Source organism: Macrotis lagotis, chromosome 4, assembly GCF_037893015.1.
Source record: "Macrotis lagotis isolate mMagLag1 chromosome 4, bilby.v1.9.chrom.fasta, whole genome shotgun sequence".
Taxonomy (NCBI): domain Eukaryota; kingdom Metazoa; phylum Chordata; class Mammalia; order Peramelemorphia; family Peramelidae; genus Macrotis; species Macrotis lagotis.
This window is the reverse complement of record NC_133661.1, coordinates 34,258,634-34,273,856: the sequence shown is the minus strand read 5'-3', so window position 1 is coordinate 34,273,856 and position 15,223 is coordinate 34,258,634. Positions and strand designations below refer to the sequence as shown.

The following is a 15,223-nucleotide window of genomic DNA, read 5'->3' as shown; positions in this document are numbered from 1 at the left end:
ATAAGATATCTGTTTTTTTCTAAATTAAAGGGAATAGTCCTTGCACTTTGTTCAAACTCCACAGCTCCTTATCTGGATACAGATTCCACTCTCCTTTGCAGACAGTCCAAAATTGTTCCCACTTGTTGCACTGATGGAATGAGCAAGTCCTTCAAGGTTGAACATCACTCCCATGTTGCTGTTAGGGTGTACAGTGTTTTTCTGGTTCTGCTTATCTCACTCAGCATCAGTTCATGCAGATCCCTCCAGGCTTCCCTGAAATCCCATCCCTCCTGGTTTCTAATAGAACAATAGTGTTCCATGACATACATATACCACAGTTTGCTAAGCCATTCCCCGAATGGAGAACATTTACTTGATTTCCAATTCTTTGCCACCACAAACAGGGCTGCTATAAATATTTTTGTACAAGTAATGTTTTTACCCTTTTTCCTCATCTCTTCAGGGTATAGACCCAGTAGTGGTATTGCTGGGTCAAAAGGTATGCACATTTTTGTTGCCCTTTGGGCATAGTTCCAAATAGCTCTCCAGAAGGGTTGGATGAGTTCACAGCTCCATCAACAGTGTAGTAGTGTCCCAGATTTCCCACAACCCTTCCAACAATGATCATTATCCTTCTGGTCATATTGGTCTGATTGGTGTGAGGTGGTACCTCAGAGAAGCTTTAATTTGCATTTCTCTAATAATTAATGATTTAGAGCATTTTTTCATATGGTTATGGATTGCTTTGATCTCCTCATCTGTAAATTGCCTTCGCATATCCTTTGACCATTTGTCAATTGGGGAATGGCTTTTTGTTTTAAAAATATGACTCAGTTCTCTGTATATTTTAGAAATAAGTCCTTTGTCAGAATCATTAGTTGTAAAGATTGTTTCCCAATTTACTACATTTCTTTTGATCTTGGTTACATTGGTTTTATCTGTGCAAAAGCTTTTTAATTTAATGTAATCGAAAGCATCTAATTGGTTTTTGGTGATGTTCTCCAACTCTTCCTTAGTCATAAATTGCTCCCCTTTCCATAGATCTGACAGGTAGACTAGTCCTTGATCTTCTAATTTGCTTATAGTATTGTTTTTTTATGTCTATGTCCTGTAACCATTTGGATCTTATCTTGGTAAAGGGTGTGAGGTGTTGGTCTAATCTAAGTTTCTTCCATACTAACTTCCAATTATTCCAGCAATTTTTATCAAAGAGTGAGTTTTTATCCCAATGGCCGGACTCTTTGGGTTAGAGGACACTTTTGAGGAACTATCTCAGCCCCTTTAGTAGACTATAAGCATCTTGAGGAAAGGGACTTAGACTTTTTCACTTCAGTGGCTTCCAAAGTGTCCAACAGAGGGTGGGGCATATCATAAGTTAATGCTCAACTGAATTATAATGAGTGACACTCTTTATGCACATGCAGCCAGTTGGGTAAAGTATGTGGTAAATATATTTAATGAGATGGAGCTCCTGAGGGAAAGACCCAGGGGGGAAAGGTCACAAAGAGGCAAAAGGCAGTATAAGATAGATGGTTAGAAATCTGAAGGTTTGGGGCTGTAACAGAAGAAAGAGGTCAGAATGAATCACTCAAGTGAAAAAGGTCACTGATGGTAAGGAATCTACTGAATAAAACAAGTTAGTCTAAGCAAATTCAGGGGAAATGAACAATAAAGCAAGCAAATGTAGAAGAAAGGAACCGAGTCCAACCGATGCTGGGCTCATGAAAGAAAACATGTTTGATGTATCCCAAGAGTCAGAGGTCAATAAAGAATGCAAAATGGTGGAAGGTAATTGATTACCAAACCTTGCTGGAAAATTAAATGTATTCCATGGTCAGCATTCACAAGAGAAGGGGCACAGGGACCCATTTCCTTATGAAAGAATGATATCAGAGGAAGACCGTGTTCTTAACAGGTGATCCAAAGAGGACCCTGAGTCACAACCTGGGGCCAAATGCAATCTGCTAAAAAAGACAGGTTGTGTCAGTCGTCTTTACTTGAAAAACACATATACTTGGAAAGATGTGTTTCTTGGACTGGGTAATGGAAAACATAGAATTTACATAAAAACAGTAAGAGAGCTAAGTAAGGTAGTTTAAACTGTCACATGGTTTGAGTCTGTGATTCTGACCACTCGGACTTGGTCACATATCCTTGCTCAGACCCATGACATTATGCTGTCTCTCAGCCCGACATAGGATGGGGTTCACCACACCATTCCTTTAGTATGAATGTTGTTAAAGTGAATGCTTGCCACCATTTATCAGACACTCCCAGGGGGATGCCAGATCCTCTCCTGTCACCTCCTGGGATCCTCACAACAACAGCCCCTGTTATCACCCTCATTTTACAGATGAGGAAACTGAGCAGGGACTAGCTAGGAGGGCGGGTTGAAGGATAAGTGGCCATTTCTGATTCTAGGGCCCTTGGAATTTTATATTGTTTGTTCGAGATTCTACAGAAACAGTCACTGTCTAAAGAAGCCAAACAGTTTTACCTGATGAGATCCTGAACCCGACTGTTAAAAGCATCCACTGGTGAGGATTTATTTTTCATTTCTTGTGCTGATATCTTGGGTGCAGGAAGGCGGCTGTTTCCATCAGGCATATTGGAGATCAAGCAGCCAAAAACCACAGCACTGATTCTGAGAAGTCCAGTTGTCAAACCTTCAAATACTTGTTTGTTTGCATTTCTTCCCAAAATAGCATTATTTTCATCTGGAACATAAACCTAAAGAAATATGATAGATGCAATTTAATAAAATTCTTTTCAAAGGAACTGAAATGATTCTAACAATTAATCATAAATCTTTAGGAATTTAGGAAATAAAAATGCACAAAGTAGTAAATGAGGTCTTAGCATATAATAATAATAATGATGAAACTAGAAAGCTTTTGAACAGAATCAATTAAAATATCACTGTGCCATTCTATATTCCATTATTCGAATAAAATCTGAAATTTACATTTACTATGCAAAGACAAAACAATTAAACATGACTGGTGACTTCAACATCCTTCTGACATATAGTGAATCTCAATTCTAAAATTTAGGAGTTGTGCCTTTCTCCTAGATAAGTGACCCAAAGCAGAGTAAGACAATTATGTTAATGGATTATCTGGCTGTCTTAGAGATTTTGGGATCAAATTTGATGACTTGATCTTCTGGTCCCTCCTCTGTGCTTGGTATGCCCTGCTCACCCCTGTCCAATTGTTGAATTCTTGCCAGTTTTTAAAAGACCAATTTGAATGCCATAGCCTTCAGGAAGTCTTTCCTAGGAGATCTCCTCAAGGAGTCATTACTTTTCCTCCACAGACCTCAGAGAATCCTCTGTATTTCTCTTATTCTTTTATCACTTTATGTGAAAGTTATTTGTGCATAGTGATGAAGCCAGTCTTTGCCCTCCCAGTGGGCTGATTCCCTCCCAAGACAGGGACTTGTCTCAAGGAAATGGAAAGATCAATGGAGAAGAAGTGTATATGTCCCTCTAAGCCCCCACAGAAGGCATTGAAGTGAGAAGACCCCCTGACTGGAGGAGGAGCAAGGGAACAGGGGTGGTTGCCCAAGATCCAACTGTAAGCCTAGGGGGAAGAGCAGGGCTGGCTGAAGATTTTTATTCTGGAAATGAAAAGGCTCTAGTCCAAGCAGCTCTTCCCTGTGGACCAGCTGCCCAATGGGAAGAGGAGAGCACCAATCAACCAGAGAAGGGCTGGCAGTGGGGAGGGAGGCCCTTCCTGAGGGGGAGGAGGGGCACAGCATGCTGGGGTGTCACTGAGAGGGAACAGGGGGACAAGAGGATTACTATTGGGAAAAGCGCAATATGAGGGAAGCACTGATATGCAAGCAGAGAGCTTCTAGACCACTGGGGAAGGTCTTGACTCCTCTAGGCAACCTTTAATTTGTAAATAAAATTATTCTTTACTCAGCTCTCTCAGGGAAGGGGTGCTTTCTCTTGGGTTCTAGTGCATCCCCAGCCTGGACAGTCCTGAAGCAGAGCTATCCAAGGCCCTGGCCTGGTCAAAGCCATGTCTTTAAACTCAAGTCAACATCACCTACGTTCCATTCCTGAGCCCGCCCCCAATCCCTCTGGATTCTGATTCACCAGGACAAGCTGAGGCAGTGGAAAGAATACTGGGTGTGGAGATGGAGGGCCAGTCTGCCCCTCCAGGAGTCCACAGGCCTCCTCTGGGCCTCAGTTTCCTCAGTTTTTAGACTATAGCCTCAGTGATTTCTGATTCCTGCTCCAGCCTGATGACCCCTCAGGGCAGCATCCTCACTCACAAAGTGCGTGATCAACTTTCAAGATAATGACTATTAGAAAATCTTCTAATTCCCTACATCTGAAGACAACTGGAACATTCTAATTTCTTGAGGATGATCAAGGAGAAGGCTCTTCAAACTTCTCAAGGGAAGTGAATCAGGTGGTAAGACTTTTACTACTGCTTAGACTGAAGGAAGGCACTGGCAAAAGAATCAGAGACAAACTGGCAGTGACACCCACCTTAAAAATGTGGAGGACAGGGCCCTGAAGTCAGAAGGACCTGAGTTCAAATTTGGCCCCAGACATTTGATAATTACTTAGCTGTGTGGCCATGGGCAAGCCATTAACTCCATTGCCTTGCAAAACCTAAAAAAAAAAATGTGGAGGACGAGGATGGGGGAAGGGACCTAAACAAACAAGTGGGAATCAAGGCCTGATCTCACTAACAGAAACAGAGGGGGGAGGAAGGTACTGGGCTTGTGGCTTGGCAAGAGACAGCAGGGGCAGCCAAGGGGCTGAACCCAGTGGACACTGTTTATGTAGATGTGGTTGATGATGACAAGAAGAATGGTTAAGAAAGAGTCACCACAGCAATTGCAGAAAACATGGCTGCACCAGTGGGTCTCAACAAATGATGTCAGCTGAAGAGAGATGGGGAGTCCGAGGACCAGGCTTTTGTAAAAGAGGGAAGGTGCAATTGCTGTGGAGCAGTGGACTGGGAGCCTAAATCCAGGTCCAGAAAATGAATCCAAATGCCTCAGGATGAAACTATCCAAGTCCTTTCAGAAGACAATTTAGTTCACCTTATGAACAATGAGAAGCTCAACTCCCAGAAACCCCTTCTGACTCTACAAATTAATATTGCTCCCATAACATAGACAACTTGCTACTTGACCACCCCTGGATCCCAGGCACATGGATGGCTATCTCATTCCCCATAGCATATGTTCCAAAACTTGTTCCTCTCAGAACTTTCCTCAGACATTCTCAGCATTATCTCTCCCTCCTCTGACCACCACTCTTAATTATGGATAATCCTACAGTTGGATCATATGGCAAAGATGAAGAAAGGGCTATTTTCTATAAACTCCCATTTCCCAACCTCAAAAGACAGGACTATTGTAACAGCTATGGCATAATTACAGTTAAATACATAGATAAGAAGGTAATACATGTAACACTGGGGTTCCCAATCAGTGTCCATATTCCCACACTACTTTAGTGGCTGGACACCCCAACTCCAAGGATTATGACTCAAGGTTCAGCCTGAAGCCCTGACCCTGGAAGGGGTAGCAGATACGAACTCTGCCCAAGAACACCAAGGAAGGTACAGAGGGTGACTGTAAGATACAGCATATGAAGGAGAGGTGGGCAGGGTGAAAGAGGCAAAAGTTCAGAGGAAAAGGAAGACTGGGCCTGAAATAAAATGGACTCTCAGCCCAACCCTCTCCTCATCCCCAGAGTCCTCAGAGCAGAGACCTAGACCTGGCCAGCTCATAGAAGTCCCAACATAGGGAGCCAAGGCCCTCCAGCAATCTCATCAGACGGGAGGGGTGGTCTGTGAAGCAGATGGACCAAAAGAGGAGGAAAGAAAACAACAAAACAAAAACAGAAGACTAGAAAGCCTAATCTATATCACAGACAAATCAATCATAAAGGATCATAAAAATACCAAGACTGAATAAAACCTCAGAGTTGCCTTGATATGAAGGGAAATGAAACAATAAGACAGATGTCAACAAGCAACCAGGCTCCATCCTTTGCACCATCCTACCTCCTTGGCACTCCTGTCTCTCCCTAGACCATTCCCAGCTTCCAGCCCATTCAGGCCTCTCCAGACACAGAAGAGCACTCCCTCAACAGCCCACTCAGGACACATTTCATCTTGAGCATCCCCTCCAAAGGGGATACTACTAAAAGTTCCTATGATGATGGGCCTCTTTCCTCATTGTCACTCCGTGACTGAGGACTTTCTGCCCCATTTCTCAAATGGCCTTCCTGAAGCTTCTGATGCCAATGACCATTCTTATTGCTTACTGCACTCTCCTCTGGCACGTCCTCTGTTCCTCCTGCATCAGCAAGGGCTCGGATTCAACAGCTCCTGAGAGATTTCAGTTCCCTAGTCTTCCTCCGCAGTATGTCTACCCCAGCTGAGAACCCTAGCTTTCAGAATTCACAAACTGCTAATGGGACGAGTGGAAAAGGAACCTCAGAGAGGGCAGCTGCTAAGTAGTTGGAACTGGAAGAATCCTTCAAGTCTTATCTACTTGTGGGCTGACCAATGATAAAAGACTCAAATCAGACCACATCAGTCTTATGAAGTATATTCACTTAGAAATGGCTTACATGACAAGCATACAATGTTTTAAAATGGATTTAGAGCTAGAGGACCCAAGCCTGAATAATGATCCTGTTATTTAGCATCCCTAAGATCTGAGACTAGTCATTTTCTACTTCTGGACTCAGTTACTTCATCTACAAGAGGAAGTTTACATTAGATGAGCTCTAAAGTCCGTTTTCAATTCTACATCTGACTGAGAATCAATGCCTTAAGTGATCCAAAATATGCAACCCATAATAGCTTTGGGTTTCTGGTGTATTCATTTTCATTCCTACAATTAATAGTTGCTATACACAAAATCTTTTTAAATTTTAGGAAAAGAAAACTTGACAAAGTAGAGATTTAGCCCTGAAGTTAAGAAACTTTGGATTGAAATCCCATCTCTAAAATACACTTGCTCTATGTCCATGAGTGACTTACTTAATTTCCCATCCCCAGGCAGTTATGCCAGACCCCAGAGAAGATGCCAGATGGACATCTGGCTTCTGCCCTCAAGCACTCCCCCATCCATCACACACTTCTTCCCACCACCTTGGACAGTCAATCCATTAGAGCCATGGGCTTCCCAGAAGATACTGGACAGGTAGCACATCCTGCAGAAAGTCCTTCCTAATCTCTTCCTAATTATTAGCACTCTTGATCTCTAGGATATTACTTTGTAACTCTCATGTTGTTTTTATTTATAAAATGAGGGTTTAGGATAGATAATCCCTGAAGTCCCTTGATTCCAAAGAGTCAGAAGATGAGATGAGGGTGAAGTGCAGGTTTTACAGAGGGATCCTGGAGCTAGGTCTCTCCAACTATGTGAGAACTTTAAACCATCACATGATAAAAAAGAGATTTTTAAGCTAGTTCCCAAACCCCATTTCAGTAAATGTTAATTAACTGGGAAACCATAAAGCTTACTCAGCAATTATCAGTTAAACACCCATAGGTGCCATTCTAGGAACTGAGGGATTTCTAAAAATAAGGAAGACTCTCCTCCCCCATCCCTCTCTGGCCTTTGACCTTCCTTCAGAGCCAAAATACTTTAGCTTTAGGTCTGGTTCTAAGAATTTGGTTCCCAGTCCTGATCACCTAGTATGACCACAAGACCTAAGAAGCAGGGCTGAGGGAGAGCAGCTCCAGACAGGCAGTTTTAGTTGTAGCACGATAGGTCTAGTCTAAGCAATACTCCACTTTCCCCTGAATTATCTGGATGGTGGAAGTCCAGTGGGAAGGAAAACTACCAACCAGGCACCTCAAATACTTTTCCCTTCTCTGAGAGGAAACAAATCCTTAGGTGGCATCCAATGTCTGGATGTTTGTGTGGGGGTCTGGGTTGGAAGTGGGTGTCAGAAGGCTGTCTGTCTAGCAACCTTCTGGGGAAACAAGTTCTCAGGAAGTTTCAGAAAGTTGAAAGTCTGAATGTTCTTGGGGTTAGGAACGCATCAGAGAGATGAGAAAACGACATTCGTTATTTTTCTGTGAAGTGGCCTAAAGGTTGGTTTATAACCAATTTTAGGTGCTTGAGTAGGAGCTGAGGGCCCTTTTGTCCATATTAGTGGAGACCTAGAGACACAAGTTATATTTGGGCTGTATTCTGGATTGCCTTTGTAGAGGCAATTCTAGGTGGAAGAACTGGATCTAACGCTAAAGTGCTTTGGCTCTGAAGGAGGGTCAAGGGTCAGAGCAGAGTGGGGGGAGGGGATCTTCCTTATTTTTAGAAATCCCTCAGCCCCTAGCATAATGCTCTTTGGGTGCTTAACTGATAATTCTTGAGCAAGTTTTATGGTTTCCCAGTTAATTAACGTTTACTGAAATGGAGTTAGAGAATTAGCTTAAAATGGTTTAAAATTTTCACATAGTTGGAGTAAACAGATTAAACTTGGTCTGTATAAGTCCAGAGTCAAAGATATTGGGCTCTAGGCTATAGGAGGTTAATGGTTTTTCTAATGATGTCCCATTACTTGTGAAACTGAATTTATACCAAAAGCAAAAATCATCTTTGCTTCTTTCAAATGGCTGGAATGTAAAAGGTATATGAAATCACTAATATTTTTATGAAAGGTAGGGAAATAAGGATATACCTGTCTACCTGAAAGGATTTTAATATTTTAATTAATTTTGCACCTGGGTTTGAGGCTCTCCATGTCAAATTTCTTCTTAGAGTGAATTTTAACAAGGTTTACACCCCTGGAAAAAAAACAAAACAAGTTTTTCCTGGGAGCTTAGGTCTAGTGGCCTGACCCAAAGGTCATCTGTGGGAGTTGTGGAAGGAATATCTTCCTAGAATCTGAGCACTGGTTTCAGGTTAAGGAATTGCAAATACCAGAATCTCTAAGCCATAGAACTGTTTCTTCCCCAGATAGAGTTGGGTAGCTATGGTGTGAGTGAGGTCAGTCGTGACTTTTCTGGGGAGGGTGAATTCCAGGTCCATCTGAGGAAGGCATGCACTGAGCCAGTGTTTTTTTTTTCCCCTACAGATTTTTCTAACCTGACCATTTTCTAGAATGAATCTGTTCAGGCAAGCCCAGAAGCTCTGCTAATTCTGAGTGGAACAAGCTCTAGTGAATGACTTGATTGAACAGACAGAAGTGTGCATTTTACCTATTAAATCTTCCCTTAGGGCAAAGCTTAAGAGATAGCTTTACTTGTGCAAAGAACAGTCAGGTCAGAATAGAAAAACAGTGATTTCTTCATGCTCCGAGTAGGATTGTGAACAAAACTGTAATCCAATGGCCGTTACAGGAAACATTCCACTTACCAAGATACAAATCTGGAGTGAAAGGCAGGATCGAAGGACAAAGAGAACCTGAGTCAATGTCAGATGGGGACCATCTGAGAGGTCTCTCAGGGTGTCAGGAGAACCAAAAAAACTCTTTCAATTCTTCCAGTTGCTTCTGTGTTAAGTCCCTCCATGGGGGGGGGGGGTCTCAGAGATGCACATTTTTGCCCCCCTTCAACATTTTCCCTTTTTTTAGGTTTTTTTTTTTTCAAGGCAAATGGGGTTAAGTGGCTTGCCCAAGGCCACACAGCTAGGTAATTATTAAGTGTCTGAGACCGGATTCGAACCCAGGTACTCCTGACTCCAGGGCCGGTGCTTTGTCCACTGCGCCACCTAGTCGCCCCAACATTTTCCATTCTTAAACTAGCTGCATTGATTCTGTTTGTGGCAAAGCCTTTTCGATCTTGTAGAAATGAAGCTGCCTATCTCATGATTTTGTGATTGCCTTTAACCCTCATTTGGTGAAGAATTTTCTTCAATAGAACCTGTTTTATTCTTGTGTTGCTAGAGTTAGCTAAATAAAATTCAAACTCTTTACATAGGTTTACAAGGCTCTCCACAATTGATGACCACTATTCCTTCTTGTTTCATCTCATGGGATATTCCCTTCCACACCATCCTGTCCTGACACACACACACACACACACACACACATTTTCTTTTGCTTCTGTTCACTCTTTATAATCCACCCCAAATGTTTCTTCTGCCATGTAGCTTTAGTTAACTCTCTAGCTGGTAATGACTCTTTCCAGCCTTGGCCTGCAGAGAGCACTTTGTCTTGTCTCTTTCAGATCTACTTGGTTCTGGTTCTTGTCTTTCATTACCAAAACAATATCACTATGCTAGAGATAAGGGACAGTGTGTCTAACTGTGGCTAATCAGACCAATATGAGCTTGGAATGCTTTACCACAGGTTGGGCACACATGATCCATGTGAACATCTGGGGAGGATTCTCTAAACTTATGCATCTCACATTTTTTGAGTTGTCTCAATTCTGCCTTTCTCATAGAGTATAGTCCCCTCTCTGATGGGGGCCCACCATGCTGGGTGGTCCTGTGACAGGGTATCTCATGCTGTACAATCCACTTCAATGTTGGGTCTGTTTATTTATTTATTTATTTATTTTGCAAAGCAATGGGGTTAAGTGACTTGCTCAGGGTCACACAGCTAGGTAATTATTAAATGTCTAAGGTCAGATTTGAACTCAGGTCCCCCTGACTCCAGGGCCAGTGCTCTATAACTGTGCCACCTAGTTGCCCCTACTCCAATGTTTTTAAGAGAGATCTTCAGGGTGTCACTGAATGACTTCCCCTGTGGATTCTCTATAAAATAGTCTTTTTGGCAAGTGTATGTTTGGCATTCAAACAACATGGTTAGTCTATTGGAGTTACACTCTATGTGATAACTTCTGAATATTTGGCAGTTTAGCTTGAGAAAGAACCTCAGTGTCTGGCATCTTCTCCTGTCAGGTGATCTTCAGAATCTTCTAGGACAACTTCAATGGAAGAGATTCAGTTTCCTGACTTGGTGATGGTAGATTGGCCAGGTTTTGCAGGCATATAGCAATGAGGTCAGCACAACACCTCTGTTGACCTTCAGTTTGACAGTCTTCTCTTCCACAGTTTCTTTTGGAGCCTCCCCTATACTGAGCTAGCTCTGGCAATGTGAGTGTCAACCTCATTGCCAATGTGGACCTCTCTGGAAAGGACACAGGAAGGGAAGTGAACTTCTCTACAATATTGAAAACTTCTCCATTCTCTGTAATCGATGGTTCTATATAGGGATGGTGGGGTGCTGGCTGAAAGGAGCACCTGGGTTGTCTTGGTGTTCCTCCCCCCTTTCTTCCACTCATTAAACTCCAATGACTTTCTTATGGCTTCCAGGAGCATTTATGAACTGTTTTGCTTAGCATTCAAAGGTGTTTATCCCCTAGCCTTTTTTTGGTCTTTTTACACCTTAATCTCCCAACATGTACTCTTCAAGGCTATCTCCCTTGTGTGGAATGTTCACCATCTTCAACTCTACCTATAACTTCTCTAGCTTCTTTTTAAGTCCTAGCTAAAATCCCATCTTTTACTAGAAGCCTTCCCCAACTCCTAGTGCCTTCCCTTCATTAATTATTTTTATTTATCCTATATATAGTTTGCTTTGTATATCTGTTTGTATGTAATCTTCCCATGGGCACCTAGGTGGTGCAATGAGAGTACTGAGCCTAATGTCAGGAAAATTCATCTTCTCGAGTTTAAATCTGGCCTCATACAATTATTAGCTGTGTGTGATCCTGGGCAAGTCACTTCACCCTATTTGCCTTGGTTTCCTTATCTATAAAATGAGCTGGAGAAGGAAATGGCCAATCACCTCAGTGTCTTTGCCAACAAAACTCCAAATGGGGTCATGAAGAGTTGGACAGGACTGAAACAACAATTACCATCACAAACTCTTTCCCATTAGATTGTAAGCTCCTTGAGGACAGAGACTGTCTTTTTGCCTCCTTTTGTATCAGGCACAGTGCCTGAGACATAGGAGGCAGTCAATAAATGTTTATTGATTTTTGAGGGCAGGATTGTGTCGTATCTTTTTCATTACAATAGGTCCTTAACAAATACTTGCTGAATTTATTATGTACAAACTATATAATTAGAAACCTCAAAACCTTCAGCACCATCAAAAAAGGGCTCTTGTATATTAGTCCTAGAGTAAGAAATAACTTGCAATGTTTTATAGAGTCCTAGAGTTGTAATAACTTTATTGTTCTGTCATTTTGAAAATGATTCTTATTTCTAATCTCTTCAGGGGAGAAACAGGGTCAACAGGTCAAAGGTAACAAGGAGGGTGATTTCAGCTAAAAAATAAGGATAAAACAACATAGTTATCCTAAAGTAAAATAGTCTGCCTTGGAAATCATGCTCCTGTAGTCATAAGAGTTATACATGTAGACAAACCCACATCTGTATATTCACTCCACCATGCTCCAAGTACAATTTCAGTGTTTAAAATCCCTTTTCATCTCCAAATTGAGAGCTGATATATGAGTCAAGGTTAAATATAAGTTTATTTATTTAGGAGTTCACAATAATGTGTTCTATTCATTTATAGAAAACTCGGAATACAATATAAATCAGCTTATGTTTTTTGCAGACAACATCCACTGCAAAAACTGTACAGAGAGCAAAAAAGCAGATGGAGAGAGAACATAAAACTCTAGAGGATAAGTGATGCGAACCTGCCAAGCAGGAATGGGGTATGGAGATGGGGTAAACTCACTAGGCTCAAGGGGGAACACCTTGAGCCAATCAATGGGCCAGAAAAAGATTTCAGGACTTATATCTATATTGAATTCTGGGCAACCGTGGTTTTCCCTTGCTGTTGCCTGGCTGCTGGCACTGAAGGGCACCCCAGTACTCCAAGTTCCCTGGCTTCTTCCTCTCACCCTCTGCTTGGCTTCCACTTCTTATGCTCCATTAGTTTTACCTCCCAACTGGGAAAAATGACACTTTCCATCAGTCCCCTTGTAGTGGTGATGTCTTGACTTCTATGTGACTTGGATTTAAGTGAAGCAGTCACACAAAATTGTCAGCCTTGCTCTCTCCTCTTGAGTCATCAGAGTTGAAAGGCCAGACAAGAGTCAAGACAACTGGCCAATGTTGACCCAGGAGAATGACCTTGGAGTCTTTGATGACTGACCAAGTTCTAAGTGCCTCATTCAAAGGCCTGCTTTAGACAGCTTCATGGCCATTGGAACAAACTGTTCCACCCACCCATTCCACTAGGGAAGTCTTCTGATGATAACTCACTTCCAGATTTGAGGCCTGTCAGCCAGGCTGCTGAAACAGCTCTCCTGGGGTGTGGCTACTGAGCATGTTATGGCTTCTTGGAATCACAGGTGAGAGAACTAGGAGGAAGGTGGATCCCAAAGGCAGACGAACAGCCCCCAGGGTTTGGTCCCCCCCTTTATAAAATTAATTTATTTGGATTTTTTACATTCTTCAATAAATTACAAATAAATTAACAGAAAAGACTCCTTCCTCCCCCCCTCCAAAGACTGTACAATTTCTGCCCTCTTAATCAAAAGGGGATAGAAATTTATTGAAATACAGCATTAAAAAAGGAATGCAGGGTTTCTGAGACTGTTGGGGACTAAGTCAAGAGATCAGTTGAATAAATTCACATAAATCATGCTCTTAGACTTGGGAGATAAACAATGTCACCCATAAATGGGATGAGCAAGGGGCTTAAGTTTACCAACTCACTTAACCTTAGAACTTGATGCTTCCTTCCCCAATGCAAAGTAGAAATCTAACTATTAAAAATACTGGGGAATTGCCAGTACCTGGACACTTATCAAGAAAGATCTCAAGGGGAGTGGAGTCAAGATGGCAACAGGAGAAGAGCCTCTCCTAGGTGTTCTCTCCATATTACAAAAATCTTAAAAATTATGACTCTAACTAAATTTTCGAGACAGAACCCACAGAAATATCCAGTGAGGCAATTCTCCAGACCAAGGTAACCTGGAAAATAGTGGAAAAACTCCACTCCAGGGGGTTAGAGTGGTGGCCTCAGCAGAGTGAAGAAGTTAAGCCTCCCAGAAAGAGCCCCAGGGCACCTGGGAGCCTCTTGTAACAGAAGGAGTTTCCTGCCCTACATTGGGCACAACTTGGAGGGATGGGGGGGACCTCTGCCAGAGCCAGCACAAAGCCCAGGTCCACAGGGCAGTCAGCACAGCTGCAGCAGCTGGACCAGTCCAGATCCAGATCCAGGAAATGGAATCAGACATGGAGCTGGCAAGCAGGGGCCTCCAGGCAACTGAGCCCTGAATGCTCAGGCCACCGAAGGTAGGGGGAAGAAACTTCCAAGATCTGTCCTCTGTACCTAAATAGGACTCTAGGGCTCTGACTACATTCAGATCCTGATCACAGTCTAGGGCCCCATAGAACAGGGCCCCCCACCTTAGTCCCATGGCAGAGGTGTGGTCATTCACAGACCAAGAGAGCAGTCAGCTTCACACACTGAGATCCTTGTTGGGGGCGGGGTGTCCCAATAATACTCAAAATCTCAGGAAGCACCTCAAGACCAGGCACAGGCTGGAGAAATGAGTAAACAGAGAAAAAAGAACACCACTGAGAAATACTTCATCTATAATTCTAAGAAGGATCAAAATACTCAATCTGAAGATGACAAAGTACAAGCTCCTGCATCTAAGATGACGAAGTACAAGCTCCTGCATCTAAAGACTCCAAGGAAAACGGAAGTTGGGCTCAAGCTATGACAGAGCTCAAAAAGATTTTGAAAATCAAGTATGAAAGATTGAAGAAAAATTGGGAAAAGAAATGAGAGATCAATATTGGAAAGGATATGGGAAATCTGGGACACTAATAATTGTTGGTGGAGCTGTGAACTCATCCAACCTTTCTGAAGAGCAATCTGGAATTATGCCCAAAGGGCAACAAAAATGTGCATACCCTTTGATCCAGCAATACCACTAACTGGGTCTATACCCTGAAGAGATTATGAAAAAGGCTAAAAACATCACCTACACAAAAATGTTCATAGCACATCTGTTTGTGGTGGCAAAGAAATGGAAACTGAGGGGAAAGTCCATCAATTGGGGAATGGCTTAACAAACTGTGGTATATCATGTGATGGAACACTATTATTCTATTAGAAACCAGAAGGGATGGGAATTCAGGGAAGCCTGGAAGGATTTGCATGAACTGATGCTGAACAAGATGAGCAGAACCAGAAAAACACTGTACACCCTAACAGCAACATGGGGGTGATGATCAACCTTGATGGACTTGCTCATTCCATCAGTGCAACAACCAGGGACAATTTTGGACTATCTGCAATGGAGAATACCATCTGTATCCAGAG

The 15,223-nt window shown here is 42.4% G+C and overlaps 1 protein-coding gene across 5 annotated transcripts in view; it reads right to left on the bottom strand.

Moving 5' to 3' along the window:
• The window catches only part of SCAPER (S-phase cyclin A associated protein in the ER), a 381,601-nt gene that overhangs the window by 77,682 nt on the left and 288,696 nt on the right, over window positions 1–15,223 (bottom strand). For all 5 annotated transcript variants that reach the window (XR_012477706.1, XR_012477705.1, XM_074232482.1 and 2 more), the window contains one exon: window positions 2,480–2,712. Coding sequence is in view for 3 of the 5 variants with exons in the window: in XM_074232482.1 (XP_074088583.1) it covers window positions 2,480–2,712 (233 nt within the window). In the remaining 2 variants the exon portion in view is untranslated. The remainder of the gene's footprint in view (window positions 1–2,479; window positions 2,713–15,223) is intronic.